We start from the raw sequence: 24,291 nt of genomic DNA, 5'->3' as shown, positions 1-24,291 counted from the left end.
GCGGAGCGGCTGGGCCCGTGAGCCATGGCCGCTGAGCCTGCGCGTCCGGAGCCTGTGCTCCGCAACGGGAGAGGCCACAGCAGTGAGAGGCCCGCGTACCACACACACAAAAAAACCAACAAAAAAAAACAACACAAGGGGCAGCAGACAGGACTCCATGCGCCTGCGGTGCCACCTGGGGGTCACACGTGTCCCCTCCCAGGTGGCCCCCGGCTCCCACTTCTCCCCTGCTGGGCGCTTTCTGGGGTTTCCGCTACACGGGGCTCAGACGAACCCATCCATCAGGTGTGAGCGAGGGCAGACAGGGGGCGTCCTCAAGGTCAAGGAGGTGGCCCTCAGCGGGAGCAGAGGTCCTGAAGGGGTGTCCTTTAGTGAGCCGCGACCTGAGAGAGGGCCTGGGGGGCTGTGAGGAAGGCTGGCCCCGGAGGAGCATCCACCCCGGGGTCAAGACACAGGGCAGCGGGCAGGGAGCTGCACCCCAGTCCACCAGGTGGGGGGCAGCCAGGAGGCCTGTCCACCACCTTCGCTTTGTGGGTACCCCGCCTCTTCAGGAGGGGGTCACTAAAGAGGCTGATGTCCTTTAAAAGGCCGCCTTGCTAGGGCTGTGGTCAGCCACGGCGGGACACCTGATTTTACATGGACACACGTCCCCGAGACCTGGCCTTGGCACACGGGACCCAGCCACTCTGTGGTCACGTGGCTTTGTCATCATCGCTGGGCTGCTCTGCTGTAATTTAAACACAAGGTTCTGCTAAAACTAGCCAAGGTTCCGCTTTCCAAACTCAAAGTAACACTTTGCAAATAGCTTTCCTCAGCCCAGCTCACACTCCCCAGTGGTGGAGGCCGGGCACTGTCATCCTGGGATCCTCGGAGTCCCTTCCCTGCCCGCCTGAGAAACTGTGGACGTGGCTGTGAATTTGGGACGGGGACACGGGGGAGCCCTGCCTTTCTGCATAAAGCTGGATTTCCAGCACTTCCCCACCCGCCTGAGGTGATTATTTCCTTCTCCTCTTTGCCTTCAGAAGTCAGGTGTGTCCGCCCACCTTTCTCTGCTGCTTCTCTTGGAAGCCAGCCGGGCCCGGAGGCACCACTGACGCTGTCTATTCACCTTTCAATAAGGGAGCCACAGGCAGGACGCAAGGACCCCCATGGGCTGAGGGGGACCCTCGAGCGGGGCTGGCGTGGGGTTCCTAACACACACCTTACACGGAAGCCCGGGAAGAGGACCGTTAGGGACGCGGCTCCCACTGGCAGGCCCACACCCTCCTTCACCATCCACGGGGGATATAAAGGATTACAAAGCATCCCTTCTTGTTTCATAAACAAGCAGAAGAGGTTTTCTGTTTTGGTTTGTCCCGGGATGAGAGGTGCCGGTCAGGGACACGGGCTCTGAGCCGGGATCCTGGTGCTGCTGTGCCGGTTTCCAACCTCGGCCGACTCACGGGGACTCCCCACGGCCCCTTAAGAGGCCAGCACAGCGTGGCCCGTCCGGCGCTGCTGTAAAGATGAGCACGTGGAGGTGTGTGCAGAGAGCTCCTGTCCGGGTCCCTTGCCCTCAGAAAGGCTCAGCGACTGGCAGCTGTTTGGGGTCCACCCACACAGGGGCACCCCAGGGCCTCCAGCTGGCCCTGATCTCATTCAGCTCCCTTCTTCCCCCAGCCCTCCTCCTTCATATGAGAAATGCAATCTCCAGCCCACCCCACTGAAAAGCGGAAGCAAAAGCAATAAAAGACTTAACATTACTTGAGCATAAAGAGTTCTGAGGATATTTAAATGACCACATCTTAGCTTTTAATAAGACTGCCATATTTTAACTTTTCAATGACTTTTATTCCCCAAACCTGGTGTTTGCAGGAAAATTAAGGATTAATGAAACTAAGATAAACTTAAGTTTGTCAGAAAGAAAACTCACCAGGTGAACTGATTCTTACCATGTTCTAAAATCATTTCGGGGGTGGGGAGCTAGTCCTTTGCTTTCATAAAAGCAGTCTCCTTTGCACATTTCTTACACATGTGCCTTTCCACAGATAACACATAAAATTAATCAAAATACACCAGGCAGTGATTAAAAGCCGATTAATCAAAAGATAATGGGGCAGCTGAGAAATACGGTTGTGAAACGCCAAGGGAGGAAGAGCAGAATGGAACATTCCAGGTTCCTGGGGCTCATAAGTGTTTACAAATGTCTGTGTAGGGCCTCCCTGGTGGCGCAGTGGTTGAGAGTCCGCCTGCCGATGCAGGAGACGCAGGTTCGTGCCCCGGTCCGGGAAGATCCCACATGCCGCGGAGCGGCTGGGCCCGTGAGCCATGGCCGCTGAGCCTGCGCATCCGGAGCCTGCGCTCCGCAACGGGAGAGGCCACAACAGTGAGAGGCCCGCGTACCGCAAAAAAAAAAAAAAAAAAAAAAAAAAAAAAAAAAAAAAAAAAAAAAAAAATGTCTGTGTAATACACAAAGGAACGGCAACAACACAATAAACCGCAAGACGCCAGAGTCACCGGAAGGTGGGCGGCGGGGGGCAGTGAGAGAAGACAGGTGTGGCCATGATGGGAGGATGCAGAAAACGGCCATGATGTCACGGAGCGCCGTGTGGGGGGAGGGGCAGGGACACGGGGGTGTGCACTTACCTCCCATCTACAGATCCCCTCTCTAGCGCCCTCCACTCCCAGCACTGGGCAGCTGGAGCTGCAGCAGACATGCTCCCCGTAAGCTCCACACACACCGGCCCATGCAGTCACTTAGGCACCAATGTTCTCATATAAATGTACATTAATGAAGACTCTACACGCTAAACTCTGAACTTGAGCAGCTTCACCCTGAGAAACTCTTTATCCACTCATTCATTCCAAAAACATGGGCTCTTCGGTTCCCTGGCCAAGGCTACAGCGAGCTGCTCGTTGCCTGTTGCCTGTAACGGAGGAGACAGCCCGGTGGGAACGGGGAAGGGGTCCAGAAGATGCTGAGAGGTGACAGGAAGAGGGGCAGGAGACGGAGAGCCGGGGATTCGGGCCCCATCAGGAGGAGAGGGGTTGTGTCAGCTTCACTTCACCTCTGAACGACACACAGGGTTTCCTGTGTGCGCACATATGTGCACGCGTGTGTCCATGTGAGTGTGTACATAATCTATACAGAGCGTGTATGTTTAGCAAATTTTCTAGGGTTCATTAGGTTGTGTGGGTCCATTTATTTTAACTAGTCCTTTAGACTCCTTTTATAAAGCTCTGTTGAAAGAACTCTCCAAAGCATTATGCAAAAGAAGTCCTAGAAGAGAAATGAAAGTTCTGGTGCCTGCTATGCTCTGAATGCTGGTGTTCCCATCAAATTCATGTGTTGAAACCTAACCCCTGAGGTGATGGTATTAGGAGGTAGGTAGGTCATGAGGGTGGAGCCCTCATGAATGGGATTACTGCTCTTTTAAACGGACTCCAGAGAGCTCCTCAACCTTCCCCCAAGTGAAGCTACAAGGAAGCGGCCGTCTGCAAGCTGGAAGAGGGCCCTCACCAGAAACTGACCATGCTGGCACCCACCCTGATCTGGGATGTCCAGCCTTCAGAACTGTGAGCAACAAACGTCTGCTGTCCACAGCCACCCAGTCTATGGTATTTTGTTACAGCAGCAAGAGTGGATGAGACAGTGCTCAAAACAGGAAGAACAGACAACCTGGGCCCCATTTACAATAGCACCTGGAGGTGGTAAGTTCACAGGAGCCACATGAAAATGGACCAGACACACACCTGCATATGCAAAGGTACACCCACTCACAAAGGTGTACACAGAAATACATAGGGAAGCTTTTGGGTCACTGTCTCTTTTTTTTAAATGGGATCATTCTACATGGACTTATGTCCACCTTGACTCTTCTTACTCAAAAATACCTGCTGGGAATCCTTCTGAGTCAACTGGTTTGGCTCTAATTAATTCTTTTAAGTAGTTGCACATATCAGAATATGGATGTGCCATAATTTATTCAAACTTTCAGCTGCTGATTAAGTTCACATAATAGCCAGGTTTTTCTTTTTCCTTTAAAAAAATTGCAGACAATGCTACAAAAAAGATGCTTATGCAAATACTCCTAAGTGCTGGCGCTTTCATTTTTATGGACAAGATTCCCAGAAGCAGGACTGAAGGACAAGCATCTTTAATTTCAACAGGTGTTACCCAGATGCCTTCCAAAAGGCCGTAACACTTCACATCTCTATCACCCATACCTGAAAGTCTTCTCCCGCCATCACTGCCAGCAACAGGGGCTATTACTCTTTTAGGTGTTTTGTCACTTTGTGGGTATAAAGTGGTATATCCCTTGTCTGTGAACTGCGTCTTCACCCCATCTGTCCATCATTCCTTTGGATTTCCCAACTTCATACCCCTAAGATGGACATCATCTTGTTCTTGGATTTTTACTTTTTATTTTTTACATTTAAATCTCTAATCCATCCATCTATTCTTTATAAGATAGGGATTCAACTTTATTCCAGATGATCTGCAGTTGTGTCAACACCATGTATTAGATGAACTATACTTTTCCCATCACCTCTGTCAGCCATTCTACTGTATGTTTCCACAGTATTTTCTATACTTTTCTACTGACCTCTTTGTCTATCCTCATGCAATACCATAATAATTTGATTATAGTGGCTTAAAAAATGTTCCCTTTTCCACACTTTCCTTGGTAATTAATTCTTGGTCATTCTTTTCACATAAACTCTAAGATTACTGTATTCAGTTAAAAAAGACATTTCTGAGATTTTCCTTGGAGTTGTGTCCTATTTAAATACTAATACTGGGAACAGTAGAACTTTCCAGAGAGCAAGTTTCCCACCCAAAGCCAAGGTACGCACTTCCAGCCTTTCAGGCTTTGTTTTCTGTCCGCCACTGAGGATTTCACGGCTTTCTTTTCCTGGGTCCCGTGTGTGCAGAGAGGGCTGGACATTCACACTCAGACAGGTCAATGGGACGGCTCCCCTCGGGGACCTTGGATCCCCTGCAGCTCAGGCTCTTCCCAAGAACCCTCTGCTTCCAGGCTTTTGTTCTGGCCCACCCCGGGGGTGGGGGGCCAGGGAAGACCCCCCCCACCCCAGAGTGTCCCTCGGGCAGCGTGCAGACCCCACCTGTCCATCGGCCTCCAGTTAAGAGGCAGGGCTAGCGCTGGAGCAGCTCTCAGAAGAGAGCGGGGTTGTAACCCCACCTCCTCCCAGCCCTGTTTTCATCACTATCACTTATTTTTCCTTTTTGTTATATACTAAAATCAGAGAAAAATGAAAGGTTTCATCAGTGGTTAAACTAAATCTAAACAGAGTAGCCTCATGCCACCACGACATGTCACATCACTGTAAGTGACACTAAAGAATATGAATCATTTTATGATTCGTCACCCCTGGTGATCAATTCCAGGTACGCAAATATATTTTAATTTTGTTTTGCTCATAATGTGCTAATAAATATAGGTTATAGATAATTCAGACTGTTCCTTGGGTCAACAGCACCATCACTACTTCTAGTTTTATAAATAAGATGAGCTAAATAAAGCACGTGAAAGCCTTGTAAGGCATTGCAAAGAAAGTTATCATATGTAGTGTGACATCTTATCTATCTCAGAAGGCAAACAAGCCCCGGGGTTCTGAGTTAGGCCAATCCACATCCAGACACGTCTAAGGTGCTAAGTCAGACAATCTGCGCGTTGAAGAAAATCTGGGTGTGATGCTGCGACTGTACCCAGCTTCTTACACGTGCCCTGGAGACCCTGTGGCAGGGAGGGTAAGGGCAGGGACCCTGGAGTCAGCCCGACCCCGTGGAATTCACCTGCGGTGGCCCTGGCCTGCACAGAGGAATTAGGCTCCTGAGTCTGTTTCCTCAAAAGGACACTCACAGGACTGCCGTGACAATGATATTAAATGAGGGAGGCGTGCACCTTGTCAGGCGCGGGACTCGGCCAGTGGCAGTCGCCGTGACTGATGAAAACTGAACTAAGAGCCGGACCCCTCATCACTAAGCCCCAAGCCCTCGACGGGGAAGCCGGGAGAGTGGCCTGGAACGATGCCGCCTCCCTTCCTGGCTAAATGGGGACCCTGGTGACCACCAGAAGGAGACCCTCCAGTGGCCAGCCCCCCTCAGCATGCTGCCTCGGTCCCAACACAGGCCCTGCGCCTGTCCGGTTGCTGCTGCACCGCGACGCCCCCAGCAGGCCAGGACTGGCCCCAGGATCCACGCCCGGCCTTCCAGGATCCATCGGAGCCTCAGGAAGGCTCCCGACCCCGCCGGCTCCTTCAGTTCTAGGCGCTTTCTAAGGTCCCTTCAACGGTCTCTTCCCTTTTCATGACTTGCCTTTTTCTTGAGCCATAGGTGTATTTCCCTAACCAGGAAGACAGGAATTAGTAGTATTTAAGTCGACAGGGGCGGGTTGGTCCTTGGTCTTGATATTAGAGACACTGGTCAAGTGGATGAGGGCCCACCCTCTCCTGTCCCATCCTTTTCTCTTTTTTGAAAACTGCATTGTAAAAGGTCTGCAAAGATTGCCATAGTTATTCAAACTTTGTACATCAAAAAAGGGAGAAGTTTACAAGCGACTTGAAGGGCCGGGGAAATTCCTCCTTACTAGGGGTCAAGGAGGAATTTTAGGATCCTTGGAGTAGACAGACGATGTTTCACGCCCAGCCCACTGGGAGTTGCTAGAGACCGGGGAACACAGAACCGTCCAGAGAAGCAACAGCCTCGGCACTGCCTCTGCCACCGGCTGGGAGCCCGAGAGGACAGCTGTGCAGCAGTCGGCCCCTCCTCCCCCCGACCCGGGGAGCACAGGAAGCAGGGCTACAAAGGTCAATGGAATTACAGTCCTGGACCTGCGTGCCGGCCAATGAGGAGAAAGTGAGGGAGGGGCAGTGGGGCTGTAAATGAACTACCTTTGGCCCTGGACGATGTCCTCGTCCCTTCTATAATAAAGGCTCAGCAGCCATTCAAGCCAGTTGACAGTCTGCAGGCAAAATGATGGTATGCCAGTGAGGGTGAGAAAACTACTCTGCTTTTTCCCAGGGTACAACTGGCTACTACGTAGGATTGTCTCCTTTAATCTTCTTTTCCCCAAGTCGAGTTAAATGCCTGCTTAATACCTTCCTGCCCACCCATGACTCACACAGAAACTCAGTGTTCTAAGAATAATGGAGAAACACCACCACAGCCAGACTTAGGATCAAAGCCTAATGACCGTAGAAGCGATTTGGGGAACATTTTTAGACTGGATATATTTGGAGGGAAAGTTCACACAAGACAGAATAGATATTTAATTAAGCTTTAGAATTCTGGAACAGTCAACGAATATAACCGAAAGTATACTACCTCTGAAATTATAAATCCTAAAACCATTTTAAAGCTATTAACTTCAGAAAAGAGAAACTAAAAACCAAAGCAGCAAAATACCTTGCTTCTCAACAATCCATTTTCTCCATTTATCTCACTGCTCTCGCCCAAACTCCCTTTCCCCCAACCGGCTTACTAGTTCCTTACAGAGATTACAGGCAGGAAATGACATCGAGTGCTTTTAATGATTTCTTACCTTAACTATGCTGATAGGCTTTCGAGATAAGTGAAAACTTGCATACAGCAAAAATGTCAAAATAAAAATGAAGGCTCTGTACCTGAAACACAAAACAGTGGCAGGGGTGACATAAAATAATATAAGATGCCATATGATCCAGCAATCCCACTCCTGGGCATACACCCAGACAAAACCATAATTCGGAAAGATACATGCACCTTATGTTTGTTCATAGCAGCACTAGTTACAATAGCCAAGACATGGAAACAGCCTAAACGTCCATCGACAGATGAATGGATAAACAAGATGTGGTACATATATGCAATGGAATATTACTCAGCCATAAGACAGAATGTAATAATGCCATTTGCAGCAACATGGATGGGCCTAGAGATTATCATACTAAGTGAAGTGAGTCAGAAAGACAAATATCATATGATATCACTTATATGTGGAATCTAAAATATGATACAAATGAAGCTATCTGCAAATCAGAAACAGACTCACAGACATAGAGAACAGACTTGTGGTTGCCAAGGGGGAGGGAAGCTGAGGGGAGGGATGGACTGGGAGTTTGGGGTTAGTAGATGCAAAAACTACTACATAGAGAATGGATAGACAACAAGGTCCTACTGTAGAGCACAGGGAACTATAGTCAACATCCTGTGATAATCCATGATGGAAAAGAATATGAAAACGAACATATATATGTATAACGAACATATACATGTATCACTTTGCTGTACAGCAGAAATTAAACACAACGTTGTAAATCAAACATACTTCAATAAAAAAAAAGGTGCATTAAGAATCCATTACAACAGTATTCTTAAATTTCCTTATGCTGTATGTTTTTTACTCAGTGCTACATCAAAGATCAATCCTGTTTATAACACCATTATAATCTTTTAAAAATGTGCCACTTTTACTTTGTTAATTGAAACTATTTAAACCATCGTGAGAAAAACTAATCAAAGAGAAACCTGGGACACAGATGTACACATAGGTTTACAAAGCAGACAAAAAGGAATGATGATTTAGTTTGTAATAAAATCAACTGCAAGTGACTTATAAGCCTGCTACCCTGGGCATTTAAGATCATATTTATTTTTTACTTTTTGGAAGGACACAAGCAAGGCAGAAATATAACTATTTCACCGGCCTCAGTGAGAACAACTCAGTGACGCTGACAAGCTATGAATGAGGCCAATGGCATAAAAACTATTGGCCCAAAGCCCTGCTGCTGCTCTTGGTTTATGAGAAAAGCAGTTCGAGAGGAAGTGCTGAGGTGTATGGAGACTACAGACAAGAAGATACTTTAGCAAGAAGATGAAAGTTCATTCAGGTCTAAATGTGGTTCTAAATGTTTGAACCACCCTATAGAAAAGCGGCCCTTCGGGGAAGACAACGGGTCAGGAGGAAAAAGTCCTTGGCAAGAGATGATGACAAGCAGTACCCAGCAGGAAGGCGGGCCCTCTGCGTCCTGAGGCCCCGCCCCTAACCGTGAAGAACCTGTCCTGTTCTGGTCTGGAAAGGCCAGTGACCTTCCAGCTGCGTGCGGGCTTAAACCCGTAATGACCCAAGGCGGAGGCAGGGGCCACAGAACAGAGAGGGGCTGCAGGGGGGTCACGGCCCCCGGGGACGCGGCTCATTCAAGGCCCTCGATGAGGAGGGGACCTTCCTCCTGTCTCCCACCCACATTTCCAGTGTTGTGATTTACTTCTCAAGGGTAGCTTTCTGGACTAACCGGAAGACTCCTGAGGGTGTCTGGCTCCTTGGCCACCAGAAAAGGCAGGAGTCAAATAAATATTGCCAACTTTTTAACAAAAGGTCATAGTTCAGGTGGGAAAAAAGGCTTGGTAGTACCGTGGGACTCAAACCTTCAACCTCTGGAACACCTGCGCTTAGCGAGGGCACACCACACCGACGTCATCAAGGAAACATTTACTGATGGTTTTCCTAGGATTCTTTGCTCTTCGAGCCCCTGCCAATGAGCAGGTAGGAAAAGAGTGAAACTAGAACCAAGTGAGTGTGTCGTCTATCGCAAAGAACACAGACTATGCAAGTACGGCGGACCTGTGACAAGAGTCTAGGCCTCTGTCCTTGTGTTTCTGAAGGTCACCCGTTTTGGTAGGGGGTGGAGGTCTCTCAAGCCTTGCTGGAAGCTCTCCGCACCCCAGCCCCTGCTCCCCTGCTCCAGCTTATGAAGGTTCTAGGCCACTGGAACTTTCAACACCCGAATTTCCAGCCCACAGCTAGACTCACTGGTTGCTTGATGCCCACTTGCTAGGGCTAGTGTGGACTGTGGGGGACCCCGATCGGCCCCCATCTGGGTACAGAGCTCCCTTTTCCCATCTCCACAAGGAGTAAGAAAATATTCTCTGTCTGAGTTACCTCCAGTCCCTCCCAAATCAGAGTCTGAGAGAAGGATTTGGAGCCCTCAAGGATGCTACATACAACCAGCTTACAGGTGTGCCATTGGCCAGGAGACTCTGAATTTCATCATCACCCGGCTCACAAGGATTTGGAAAGAGCAGGTCTACTTAAATGGGCCTTGGGGGACTTCCCTGGTGGTGCAGTGGTTAAGAATCCGCCTGCCAATGCAGCAACACGGGTTCGAGCCTTGGTCTGGGAAGATCCCACATGTCGCGGAGCAACTGAGCCCATGAGCCATGGCCGTTGAGCCTGCGCTCTAGAGCCCGCGAGCCACAACTACTGAGCCCGCGAGCCACCACTACTGAAACCCGCATGCCTAGAGCCCATGCTCTGCAACAAGAGAAGCCACCGCAATGAGAAGCCCGTGCACCACAACGAAGAGTAGCTCCCGCTCGCTGCAACAAGAGAAAGCCCATGCACAGCAACAAAGACCCAACGTAGCCAGAAATAAAATAAATTAAATAAATAAATTAAAAACGAAAGTGGGCCTCAGGTTCATGGTCTCCACTCTCTACCCAGAACATTCCACTTATATATATATATATTATATGTATATATAAATATTCTAGTTTTATTAAATGCATTTAATATATTTATTAAATAGAATAAATAAACCCCGAAATAACGAGCTCGTCCATAACCTCGATCAGGTCTGAAGACCCCTGGGGCCCTAACACACCTGCATTCATTACTAGGCTGTCAAGCTGTCCAGGTTATTGGAACCCAGCAGCCATTCCCGGGCCCTTGTCTTCTTGTCTAGCGGGCGGTCTTGCATATGATGCTCCCCTGCCCAGAGCCTGCAGGGGTGGAAGTAGTTCCCATGACCGCCCCGTGCTGGGAGATGCCACACGCTGGAGCACAGCCATGGAAGCCCCGAGAACACCGAGGGCTACAGAGTGGAGAACTTGCCTCCAGACGTTTTCAGTTCAGTTTTGGGTGGAGGTGAAACACCACCTTGATGAATCAGCCCCTTTGGGAAGAGTACCAGCCTGCCGGTTAGCAGGGTTCTCGGAGGGAACCTGCTCTGCAGAATCAGGGCAAAGGGTCAACCTACCCTGCAAACCGGGAGTTTCCTAGACACAGAATGTATGTCTGTCTCCTAAAGAGGAACCCGATCTTTCATTTCGCCAGTATCAGGCCAACTCTATTCCCTCTGTTTTCAAATCCTTCCTCTCTCTTTCCTCATCTTATTACGTAGGATTTGAGGAGAGGGGTTTTCCACTTCTGGAAGGCCTAAACACAGCCCCAATGGTCACTTTTAAACCACGGTGGGGCCGGTGCCTTCCCAGTGGCCATGGCAATACCCTCGTCCTGGAGAGCGAGCAGACTTTTTACTTCTGCAGGATCACCCTGGGTTATGAGGACTAAACAGCCCTCCAGAAGCCCTTTGCCATCTTGTAATTCTATCCTTGTCCACCTTCTTCCTTTATCACCTGTGAAGCAAGGACTTTGGATAATATTTGTTTCCTTTTATCCATCTTGCAGTGGGTTGAATACTGTCCCCCCCAAAACTGATGTCCACCATAAATCTTAGAATGTGGCCTCATTTGGAAATCGGGTCTTGCAGATGTAATTAGTTACGCTGAGGTCATACTTAACTCACGTATGACCTAAAATCCACTAAGATCCTAAATCCAGCTCCGTGTCCTTATAAAAGGCCATGAGGAGACACAGAGACAGACAGGGAGGAAGGCCACGTGGTGATGCAGGTAGGGCAGGACAAGGAGCACTAGGACGGCCAGCAGCCGCCAGAAACGGGGAGAGAAAGGAAGCGTGCTTCCCTTGAGCCTTCCGTGGGGGTGCGGCCCTACCGACACCTTGATCTCGGACGTCTGCCTTCCAGAACCATGAGAAAAGTAATTTCTGTTCTTTTTTTTGTGTGTGTGTGGTACGCGGGCCTCTCACTGTTGTGGCCTCTCCCGTTGCGGAGCACAGGCTCCGGACACGCAGGCTCAGCGGCCATGGCTCGCGGGCCCAGCCGCTCCGCGGCATGTGGGATCTTCCCGGACCAGGGCACGAACCCGTGTCCCCTGCATTGGCAGGCGGACTCTCAACCACTGCACCACCAGGGAAGCCCAATTTCTGTTCTTTTAAGCCACCCAGTTTGTGGACTTGTTATAGCAGCCCCAGGAAATGAATATAATCCGATACTTTAATTTCTGCTTTGTGTTACATTTAGGCTTATGAATATTAAGCAAATACAATTAAAAATGAATTATTTAAACCCTTACTTCATCAGTTTTCCACTTACTTTCTGTAACAATAGATAGCATTCTCTGTATCCACCAATACTACAAGAATAGTGTTTGGGTTAACCCCAAGTTTCTAGCAAAAAAAGCCTATCTCAGAGGCTTCCCTGGTGGCGCAGTGGTTGAGAAGCATTCCCAGACAATTCAGAGACTCAAGGGAGAACATCGTTTCCTTATTTGAGTGTTATTTATCTCGGTCACATGCAAATAAGAAGTAAAAAATTCTTTAGACGAGAGTTACTGAACAGTCTCATTTGGCACAGAAATTAGTAAGAAGACACCCTAATTTAGGAACAAGGAAATGAGGCATTCTGTGCTATGAGTCTCTCCAGAGCGCCCTAAAGGAGGGCCACGATGTAGTAACGTTATCACTGACCGCTTGGTTCAGGGGCTTTCTGTCTGGTCGCCCCTCAGAGAAGCTACAGTTTTTCCCTCTAGTAGTCAATAAGGAGTTTGTGGCTATGTACTTTGAGGTTACATAGATATCCTGTTCCTCCAACCTTCCCCCCGTCGTGTGTGTCCACTGATGATCCTTGCCTAAACCAAGCATCCCTGATGGTCTCAGATGGTGATGCTCCAGCTTGGACACTCCTGCTCTACTTAGTGGCTGGCATTCTACTGCGGGAAAGAGCTTTCCTTCCTCCCATTTATGCATTATTTAGTTAGAGCAGAATGGACTCACTGGACTCTTGTTTTATTCAATGGGCTATAATCCATTACTGGTATCGTTTATTTAAAATCTCATCCCAGATTGGGCCAGGGAGCGCCCCTTCGTTTTTAAGCACTTCCTTATTTTTTGGCACAAGATATTCCAGGCTCATCTCACTTTCCCTGCCCAGTGCTGACCCAGCCTCCAAGGATGCCTGACTGGCTCCTTCAGTGGAAAACGTTACAGAGAAACTGAGATCCAGCACCGGGTGTGCTCACTGCTGCCGGGGTGTTACTGTTCCCAGGGCCCCTCAGCGGGCAGAGAGAGGGCATTTTACATACACGCACACACGACCCATACACACACATCACACACACACACACACACACACTACATACACACACATCACACACACACATATTTCTCCCCCCACTTCCTCTCCAGTTCTTCTCGACATCTTTAATTCCAACCCAACACCACATGATTCATTCTGTCTCTCCTCCCCCCGCCACCAATACTCGTAAGTCCTTTACCATCAGCGAGAAGCTGTCTCTCTTCTGTGTTATTCTTGACAAAGACGCATAATCTGAATCTAACCATGAAGAAATGCCAGACACACACAAAACAAGGGACAGTCTATAAAATAAATGGCTTGTAGCCTTCAGAAATGGCAAGCTCATGAAAGACAAAGGAAGGCCAAGAGACGGTTCCAAATTAAAGGAGACTAAACCCACAGGACAACTAAATGTAAAGTGTGGCCCCAGACTAGATCCTGGCCCGGGGAAAAAAAAATCTATAAAAGACATGATTGGACATTTGATATAATTTTGAGTATGGACTGTGGATTAGATAATAGCATTATATCTGTGTTAAACGTGTTTAGTTTGATCTTTGTGTGCAGTTATATGAAAATGTCTTGTTCACAGGAAGTACATACTGAAGTATTTAAAAATAAAAGGGCATAATGTCTTTAACTTGCTTTCAAATGGTTCAGGAAAAAAATGTGTGTGTGTATATACATACATCTACACACACACACACACACACACACAGATGAGAGAAGGTAGGGGGAGAAGCAGATGAGGACAAATGTTAAGAATCTGTCTGCCAGTTGAACCTGGCCCCCCACGGCTGGACCAGAGGTGAGTCACCATTTCCTCTGCCCTAGGTTCACTCAACTCAAGACAGAAAGTCCCAGAAGAGAGAGGCCCGTAGCCCACCTTAGGTCCTCTCCTGCCTCCTGCTGGACCTGGGCTATGGAGGAAGGTCACGGGGCTGCCATAACGGGATGGAAAATCCTGAGACTCACCTACCTATCACACCTGCACACAAAGGAGGGAAGTCAATTCTCCAAAGGAAATCAAAGTGCTGTTAGGAAGAGGCAACGCATGCTGGGTAGAAAAACATAAAAAATGTCCTTCGCAGGAATGTTAGAAGAAAAGCTAATTCTCTTCTTTTACAGCTAAGGAAGCTGAGATCTAGAAAGGTTAAGTAACCTTTCAAGGTCGAAGAGCAAGTTTGAGGTAGAGATGGAATAGAAATGAAGACAAATATGCTATCTCCTTGCAACTCACAGTGTGGTCTATGGACACAAAGCACCGCATCACCTGGGAAATGCAGACTCTCAGGCACCACCCAGATCTACTGAGTCAGAATCTGCATTTTAACAAGTTTCAGTTGATTCCCATGCACACTAAAGTGTGAGAAGCACTGTTCTATCTCTGTAGGTCTCAACCTTAAAAAAAAATAGAATTTGTGATTATAAGAGTTCTACAGGAGCTCCTGGTAACATTCGTATTTTCTGCTGTGAGTTTGAAATTGTATCAAAATGAAGTTTCAGAACAAGGGAAAGATGAACACCCACTAAATAAAAGGGAACCACTTGTGGCTAGATTAGCAGTAGACGGGAGATGAGTGGACAAGCGAACTGCTGTGGAAAGAGCCAGATGTCTGAAGTCACACCTGAGACACTGTGGGCGCTCCACCCACCAGCCTGGGCCTGAGAAGCTGCACAAGGTGCGGAGGCCAAGAGTGCGCTGGTGAGACGGAGCTGAAGGGATTCAGAACACGCTGCTGCAGCGTCAACGTTATTTTGAGCAGAAGGCACGTGAGTCCTGAAATCTCTTATCTGCCTAAAAGCAGAACCTCTGAGAAAGAACCCAGCTGTCATAAATCCTCCCCTGGGAGCAGCCAGGAGAGACTGAGTCTTAATACCAGAAACGGGATGTGCCCACATCACACCTAAACAGACATTGTCACAATGGTATCCTAGCTCTCAACTAGTCTCCTAAGGGCACATTTACCTTTCCAAAAAGTTACCTGTTTTCCCAAAAGTGCCCTTCCCTTGCTCCTCTTCCCCTATTAAGATGGTATACAATCCCCAAACTCTAAGGCCCCCTTGAGTCACGTTTTTCTGTGAACTCCCACACATATGTGGTTAAATCTGTCTTTTCTCTTGTGAATCTGTTTTTTGTCAGTTTAATTCACATGCCCCCAATCATCCAACCTAAGAGGGTAGAGGAACAATTCTTCCTTCCCAACAGAGATCAGCAGGGGAGAAAACCCACTGAGAGTGTGGGTTAGAGACTAGACAGCCCAGCTCTGCACTCCGCCCTCACCATCTGCCTGCTCCAAGGAGTGTGGGATTCACGAACCTCCTCTGAGAAAGATTCTCAGAGCACACCAGGTGCTCTCAGAACACAAAGTGATCTGTGTTTAACTTGTTCAGATTTCATTTTCTCTCTGAAAGTCCTGACCCAGCGAGGCCATTCACTAAGCTCAGAGTTAATATACTTATTTCACCTACAGCCATTTTACTATCCTGCCAGTAGTCAGTGGTCATTTTTCTGTGGGTGGGGACCAGGATTATCTTCAGTGGACCAGAAACCACGGAAAACCTCGAAGGTTTTCGGTCTGTCTGTCACTGCCAGAACCAAAGATGGACAACTCGGCCGTGTTCCGGGTCACCGCTTCCACCACCAATAAACCATTCAACAGTTATGGGGAGGCCGGTCATCCACGTGCGTTTTATCATGAAACTGGGGGCAGGGGGCACTGGCTGCTCGGAGGCACCGCGCCCAAGGACTTACCACTGATCCCTGGAGAACGAGACGATGAAGCGAATGCCGGGGGGAAGTCGGGCCATTTATGTCTCACTGACCGTGGAGCTTCGGTCACGAAATAAGATGCTTCATAAATAGGTTCTTAATCCTGGGAAGCATGCAGGGGTGTCCTGTGGGGTCTCGCCTCCCCTCTTCCTTCCAGCAGAGGCTCGGCTCTCTACAAGGAGAAGGAGGGGTGGAAAGGTCAAGTGGTCTGACAATGGCACCGTCGGAGGCCCTGGCAGAAGTAACCGCACATGGTGTGGTCACCCAGCCCACAGCAGAGCTGGACTTCCTTGCAACAGGGTGCTCCCACCACGAGAGCCACCAGGTAGGGGTAGAGCATCCGTCCTGGGGTGGGGTGGGGGGCAGCTTGTTCAAAGGTCACTGAAATGAACTTCACGTGATGTGTAAGAAAGAACCACTGATTAGAGAAGCGCTAACACCTATCCTTCTCAAACTCTTCCAAAACACAGCAGAGGGAGGAACACTCCCAAACTCATTCTAGGAGGCCACCATCACCCTGATACCAAAACCAGACAAAGATGTCACAAAGAAAGAAAACTACAGGCCAATATCACTGATGAACATAGATGCAAAAATTCTCAAAAAATACTAGCAAACAAAATCCAACAGCACATTAAAAGGATAATACACCACGATCAAGTGGGGTTTATTCCAGGAATGCAAGGATTCTTCAATATATGCAAATCAATCAACGTGATACACCATAATAACAAATTGAAGGAGAAAAACCATATGATCATCTCAAAAGATGCAGAGAAAGCTTTCGACAAAATTCAACACCCATTTATGATAAAAAACCCTGCAGAAAGTAGGCATAGAGGGAACTTTCCTCAACATAATAAAGGCCATATATGACAAACCCACAGCCAACTTTGTCCTCAATGGTGAAAATCTGAAACCATTTCCACTAAGATCAGGAACAAGACAAGGTTGCCCACTCTCACCACTCTTATTCAACATACTTTTGGAAGTTTTGGCCACAGCAATCAGAGAAGAAAAGGAAATAAAAGGAATCCAAATGGGAAAAGAAGAAGTAAAGCTGTCACTGTTTGCAGATGACATGATACTATACATAGAGAATCCTAAAGATGCTACCAGAAAACTACTAGAGCTAATCAATGAATTCGGTAAAGTAGCAGGATACAAAATTAATGCATTTGCATTCCTATACAATAATGATGAAAAATCTGAAAGTGAAACTAAGAAAACACTCCCACTTACCATTGCAACAAAAAGAATAAAATATCTAGGAATAAACCTACCTAAGGAGACAAAAGACCTGTATGCAGAAAATTATAAGACACTGATGAAAGAAATTAAAGGCGATACAAATAGATGGAGAGATATACCATGTTCTTGGATTGGAAGAATCAACATTGTGAAAATGACTCTACTACCCAAAGCAATCTACAGATTCAATGCAATCCCTATCAAACTACCGCTGGCATTTTTCACAGAACTAGAACAAAAAATTTCACAATTTGTATGGAAACACAAAAGACCCCGAATAGCCAAAGCAATCTTGAGAACGAAAAACGGAGCTGGAGGAATCAGGCTCCCTGACTTCAGACTATACTACAAAGCTACAGTAATCAAGACAGTATGATACTGGCACAAAAACAAAAATATAGATCAATGGAACAGGAGACAAAGCCCAGAGATAAACCCACGCACATATGGTCACCTTATCTTTGATAAAGGAGGCAAGAATATACAGTGGAGAAAAGACAGCCTCTTCAATAAGTGCTGCTGGGAAAACTGGACAGGAACATGTAAAAGTATGAGATAGATCACCCCCTAACACCATACACAAAAATAAACTCAAAATGGACTAAAGACCTAAATGTAAGGCCAGACACTATACAACTGTTAGAGGAAAACATAGGAAGAACACTCTTTGACATAAATCACAGCAAGATCCTTTTTGACCCACCTCGGAGAGAAATGGAAATAAAAACAAAAATAAACAAATGGGACCTAATGAAACTTCAAAGCTTTTGCACAGCAAAGGAAACCATAAACAAGACCAAAAGACAACCCTCAGAATGGGAGAAAATATTTGCAAATGAAGCAACTGACAAAGGATTAATCTCCAAAATTTACAAGCAGCTCATGCAGCTCAATAACAAAAAAACAAACAACCCAATCCAAAAATGGGCAGAAGACCTAAATAGACATTTCTCCAAAGAAGATATACAGATGGCCAACAAACACATGAAAGAATGCTCAACATCATTAATGATTAGAGAAATGCAAATCAAAACTACAATGAGATATCATCTCACACCAGTCAGAATGGCCATCATCAAAAAATCTAGAAACAATAAATGCCGGAGAGGGTGTGGAGAAAAGGGAACACTCTTGCACTGTTGGTGGGAATGTAAATTGATACAGCCACTATGAAGAACAGTATGGAGGGTCCTTAAAAAACTACAAATAGAACTACCATAAGACCCAGCAATCCCACTATGGGGCATATACCCTGAGAAAACCATAATTCAAAAAGAGACATGTACCAAAATGTTCATTGCAGCTCTGTTTACAATAGCCAGGACATGGAAGCAACCTAAGTGTCCATCGACAGATGAATGGATAAAGAAGATGTGACACATGTATACAATGGAATATTACTCAGCCATAAAAAGAAACGAAATTGAGTTATTTGTAGTGAGGTGGATGGACCTATAGTCTGTCATACAGAGTGAAGTAAGTCAGAAAGAGAAAAACAAATACTGTATGCTAACACATACATATGGAATCTAAAAAAAAAAAAAAAAAAGGTCATGAAGTACCTGGGGTAAGACGGGAATAAAGACACAGACCTACTGGAGCATGGACTTGAGAGTATAGGGAGGGGGAAGGGTAAGCTGTGACAAAGTGAGAGTGTCATGGACATATATACACTACCAAATGTAGAATAGATAGCTAGTGGGAAGCAGCCGCATAGCACAGGGAGATCAGCTTGGTGCTTTGTGACCACCTAGAAGGGTGGGATAGGGAGGGTGGGAGGGAGGGAGACACAAGGGGGAAGAGATATGGGAACATACGTATATGTATAACTGATTCACTTTGTTATAAAGCAGAAACTAACACAGCATTGTAAAGCAATTACACCCCAATAAAGATGTAAAAAAATAATAATAATAAACAGATGGACAGTGGGAAAAAAATAGAAAGAACCACTGAACTCCTCTTTATCTGGAAGCCCTCCTGAGATCAACCTGTTCACTCTCAATCACAATACTCTGTACAGCTAACATTTATATTCACAGGAGACCCATATGTGCCCAGTGGTCGCACCAGGTGCTCAATCACCAGAGCGCCAGGGAACTGGCCGTGCTCCATTCCCCCAAGCTGTGTCCCAGGCTACGTCTGAGCCACAGTAACAGAGAGGAACATAGGCCTGGACAAGGTGGCAGGTCATGAAGCCCATCATTTGACTGTGGCTTTGCAATGGAGTCTAAATGCACGTAATGCCGTGGGAATGAACTTCAGCTCGTCTGTGCCACCTCATTTCTCACACCTGTGGTCACCTCAGAGGCCTTGGAAAATGGCCCCATTCTGCAGTCAGGGCTGAAGGCAGAGCCAGACGGGAAGGAAGGCGCAGGGAGGCCTGGTCTCCTGTCCCAAAGCCAACCTAATGACTTGTGCTATTCTTCAGTTTTTCTCCTATGTTCGGTGACAAGGAATCTTTGGGACCCATGCATTAAATCACACGGCACACAGTGCATGCAGAAGCATGCACTGTTCTACCTTAATACTCATCAAAAAGTCACAGGTTATATAACGTTTTTAAAGAAAGCTACTTTTGACTAAACATTAACCTCCAGTTAAAGCTGAAACGTATTCAGTGTCTTTAAACAACTTCCTTGAGAGAACAGATAAGTAATAGCAAATAGTTCCCATTTAGAAGACCTAAACTATTCCTCAGTGCCTGTGTCTTCCCAATTAAGAGTTTCCCCGTGTTCGTTCCCGCTCTCCCTCCAGAGTGAGTTTTCAAAGTGCACCTTGCCGAGCTCTCACACCATCCCCCCACCACCACCATCTCCTCTCAGTGAGGCACTGAGGCCTCTCTGCTCCAGCCAGGGGAACTACACCTTTGCTCTGGACAGCCAGCCTGGCCACTCGGCCTGCACCCACACCCCACCGGGGCCCTAACTATGTCACAGCCACAGCTCTTCATCCCACCAGAGTGCCACCTGCCCCGACAGCTGGCCCTGGGCTGGGGAATCCCAGGCATGCCACAGACTTTCTGCTCCCTCACCTTCCCCAGCTGAAAAACAGGGATATGGCACCTACTTAGGGTTCTTGTAAAGATGAAATGAGTGATCCACGGACAGCCCTCAGCACAGAGCCCGATGTGGACGAGATGCTCAGTAAACAGCAGCTGGTACCGTTCTCAGTAGAAATCAGGGGAGGATGGCCCAGGGCTGCAGGCTGCCACCTGGTCCCCATCCCCTGGTTCAGAACCCAGCACAGAGCAAGCGGTCAAGAGATGCGCTGAACCAAGCTCCACAAGTGCTTTGCAATGTTTCTGCTCAAATCTCTAGATTTCAAAAAACCGTTTTACTAAAATTCTGCTCAAAATGAGTGGGCTTCTGTTTGGGCCTAAATATACTTTGAGAAACAATCTTTGAGTGATTCCTTTAGAGTAAAGGATTTGGTCTAAGTTTTACAGCACCTGGAAATGGATGGTCAGAGTCAAGTTTCCTCCTCTGTCCAGACGCTGCTTCTCTAGGTACCTACAGCTCATCTGGAAATAGTCTATTGCCATCTATTACATCAACTAATCAATAAATCTCAATTCAATTCTGGTAAAACCTGTAATGTTAAAAAAAAAAATCCAGAAGACACTGGAAAAGTCAGCAGGAAAAGAAAAAATCTTGATTTCCTTTTAAAACCATGGTTCTTACCTCTGTAAAATGGGTTAACTCGAGTGCTATAAGTTTTCACTCTAAGTGCAATTAAGATGTGTAAACATAGAGATTTTACACGTAGGACATTAAGAGCTCGATTTAATGAGGCCCCTTCCTCCAAGGCCTGGACCGTGCCCACTGAAAATCATTCCAGCGAGAGCCGGTCAAGACCGCCAAGGTCATCAGTGACAAATTCCGTGCTCTCCTGTGAGCCCCACTGCCTTGTCGAGGAAGAGGCCCGGAGGCTGGTCCGGGTTGGCTGGACGCTGTGGGACGAATTCAGGTTGGTCCAGTTTCCCGCAGTGCCCTCCTCCCTCCAACCCGCTTCCTCCGGGCAGGTCTCCTCCAAAGAGAGGGCGGCAGAACTGGAGCATATCACTTGGTTTAAGCCCCGTTTTGGGCACATAAAAAAGAAAACGTGGGCTTCCCTGGTGGCGCAGTGGTTGAGAGTCCGCCTGCCGATGCAGGGAACACGGGTTCGTGCCCCGGTACGGGAAGGTCCCACATGCCGCGGAGCGGCTGGGCCCGTGAGCCACGGCCGCTGAGCCTGCGCATCCGGCGCGTCCAGAGCCTGTGCTCTGGCAACGGGAGAGGCCACAACAGTGAGAGGCCCGCGTACCACAAAAAAAAAAAAAAAAAAGAAAAAAAAGAAAACGTACTTTAAAAATAACGGCTCTTAATAGGCACCCTTGGAACTCACCACTCCAGTAGGGAAACGTGTCAGAATACCCAGTTTCATTCTACTGTCAAAGACAGCAACTTCAGAAACACCCCATTAGAGCATCTCTCTTACTATCTAAAATGCACATTTTTATACCCATGTTCCGGAAGTGCCCAACCTAGTCTATAAACTACATAACTATAAAATGGGATGACCTGAGGGCAATACGCATTCTGGAGCCCCACCCTCAGACGCACTACCTGGGGAACAGTTCCGTGTACTCGCTGGAGACGAAAATGAGACTCAAAAGCAATGATGCGCATAACACTGAAAGGGTCTTCCCACAACTGAAGCGCTGTGGTCAGTAATCAAAGCAGCCCCAGGCGCATCTTAAAGAATCTACTTAAAGGCAAGGTTTTTAAAAGTAGATCTTATTTAAAGGCAAATGCAGGGGGCGGGGGGAATGCATGTCCCCCAAACAAGTTTTCAGACATTTTTCTTTTAGGAGAGAGAGAGAGAGAGAGAAACACAACTTCCTTTTCCGAGAAAACACTTTCTATGGTCTGTGCTTTAAAGGCTGTAAGCAATATTAAAAATGAATGACAACAGCCAGTATTTCTTTCCTGGGCTTAAATACAAAAAGGAATCCTCTACCTGTACCACTTTCTTCCACCAACAAACAGAACCTCAGGGTGGCGGGTACAACACAGAACCTGCAAATGCCGTTCCAAAGCCACATGGTGAGACACTGGAGGTCTACAGCCCTGGGTTCTCAAGGTTGACCTTAAAAGACATTAAAGAAGGAGCCATGGGGGGAGGGGGAGATCTCATCTAGTTACCAACTCGAACATCCTCACACAATTGAGATTCAAGGGCAGGTGGGCACTTTCCAGACAGAAAGCTCAGGGAGACTAAAGGAAAGGCGGGCTTTGGAATTCCACCCGGAGAAATTCAAACCTGCGGTGTGCAGAGGGGCCTTCCAGGATCCTGGTCGCAGTCCTAGGTCGCCAGGTCCACAGGATCAGCAGCGTGGCTGCAGAGGCTGGGAGGGCCGGCGGCGGGTGGCGGGGGGGAACTGGAAAAAAGAGCCTGACGGTTGGGGCCCAGAGGCCGGGTGACTTTCTGGGGCTTTGAGTCCAGTAAAATCCCTCCAGGAGGCTCACCGGCTCCGGGAACCAGCTGCTCAGACCAACAATCAGAAGGCCCAGGGTGCCGGCGCTCCGAGCCTCCCGAGCCTCCCGCGGGCTTTGGCGTCGGCTCCTCCCCGGCGGCCCGTCCCGGAGGAGGACTGGCGGGCACACCCACGTCCCGCCGCGCCGCCCACCCCGCGCGGGGCTCCCCCTCTTGAGCCCCGGGCTGGGCTGTCACCGCGGCCGCGCGGGCCGGGGAGAAGGCCCGGAGGACGGCTGGGCTCGCCCCCGCCCGGGTCTCCGGTGGGCGGCTGACGGCCCAGCACCGGCTCCCCGGGCTCCGCTCGCCGGGTCCGGTGGCGCCCGGCCGCTCCTCCAGCCCCGCCCCCGCCCGCTGCAAGGGCCGCCCCGGGCCCGGGGCCCGCCGGATGCCTCCGCCCCGGACGAGCACAAAGACGCACGCACGGCGCAGGGACCCCCGGCCTCCCCGCCCGTCGTCCGCGCTGGCAGGTGTCGCTCGGCCGCGGCGCCCGAGTCCCGCGGCCCGGCCGGCGCGGGCGGTGGGGAGGGGGTCCCCGCGCCGCCCGCTACCCCCCCCCGGCCCCGTCCCGGTCCCCGCGTCTCACCTGCGCCCCCAAGCCCGAGCCCCGCCGCCCGGCCCGGCAGCCGCCGGCGCTTCCTGCTCGCGACTTCCTGGGGCGGCGCGCGGAGGCCCCGGCGGCCTTCACTTTCCTGAGGCCGCGGGGCGCCCGGCCGGGCGGTGGCGGCGGCGGCGGCGGCGGCGGCTCGGCCCCTCCCCCTCCGACTCATCCCCTCGGTCGGTCCTCCCGCGGCCCCGGAGCGCACCCGGGGGCCCAGCCAGCCCCGGGGAGGCCGGGCGGGGGCGCCCCCACGAGGAGACCCCGGGCCACCGCCGCTCAGGAGTCCTCCCCGCGCTCCCCGCTCCTTGCACCTGCCTGCGGGCGCCCGGGCTTGAGTTCGAAAGTGACCAAAGAGGAGCTCCCCAAGGACCCTTTGTCCTCAAGGTAAGTCCTCCCCGACAGCAGCGGAGCCGGGCTTCCCGAGAAAGGACCGGCACTAAAGGGGGCCAGCCTTGGTCTCCTGGACATATTCTTATTACCTCCTCTCAGGGGTCAGACTCATGAGACTAGCCTCGTATTAAGTGAAAATGGGCCCACGATCGACTGTGGTGAACCATCTTTGATCACACCTGTGTGTGTGTGTGTGTGTGTGTGTGTGTGTGACACGCCCCTCACGTGGCTGTGCTGGAGAACCTCACTGGGTCTCAGTCACCTGAACCAGACGGACCCTCCCCGGTGCCATAACAGGCTTCCCACCTCACCCAGGAACAGTGTTCTGCGAATCCCACGCTCACTTCTTGCCCAAAATTGACCTCGGGCACCGCCCCCCACAAGCCTGATTATTTTCCTGGGGTACCTGCAAAGCACCCGCGGTAGACACATGGCATCTAAATCCAGCCCAGGTGCCCAGCTCCCAGGAAAGCACCTCCCTGGAAGGGCCCAGTGAGGCAGAAAGCATGTTTTGCAGAAGAAATTGCAGGAAGAAGTCTCCCCCTGGTTAAAACAATGCTTAAAG

General features: G+C 49.1%; 1 protein-coding gene across 1 annotated transcript in view; it reads right to left on the bottom strand.

Moving 5' to 3' along the window:
* Nucleotides 1-16,005, bottom strand: part of SLC37A1 (solute carrier family 37 member 1) — a gene marked incomplete at its 5' end in the record, with an annotated part of 60,472 nt that extends 44,467 nt beyond the window's left edge. Inside the window, 2 exons of the mRNA XM_079704376.1 lie at nt 7,545-7,626; nt 15,950-16,005. Of these exons, the coding sequence (XP_079560502.1) occupies nt 7,545-7,626; nt 15,950-16,005 (138 nt within the window). The remainder of the gene's footprint in view (nt 1-7,544; nt 7,627-15,949) is intronic.
* Between the last annotated feature and the right edge of the window lie 8,286 nt (nt 16,006-24,291).

This window comes from Hyperoodon ampullatus (assembly GCF_949752795.1).
Source record: "Hyperoodon ampullatus genome assembly, chromosome: 5".
Taxonomy (NCBI): Eukaryota; Metazoa; Chordata; class Mammalia; order Artiodactyla; family Ziphiidae; genus Hyperoodon; species Hyperoodon ampullatus.
Note: the sequence above shows the minus strand (reverse complement) of the source record. Positions and strands in the feature narration are given on the sequence as shown.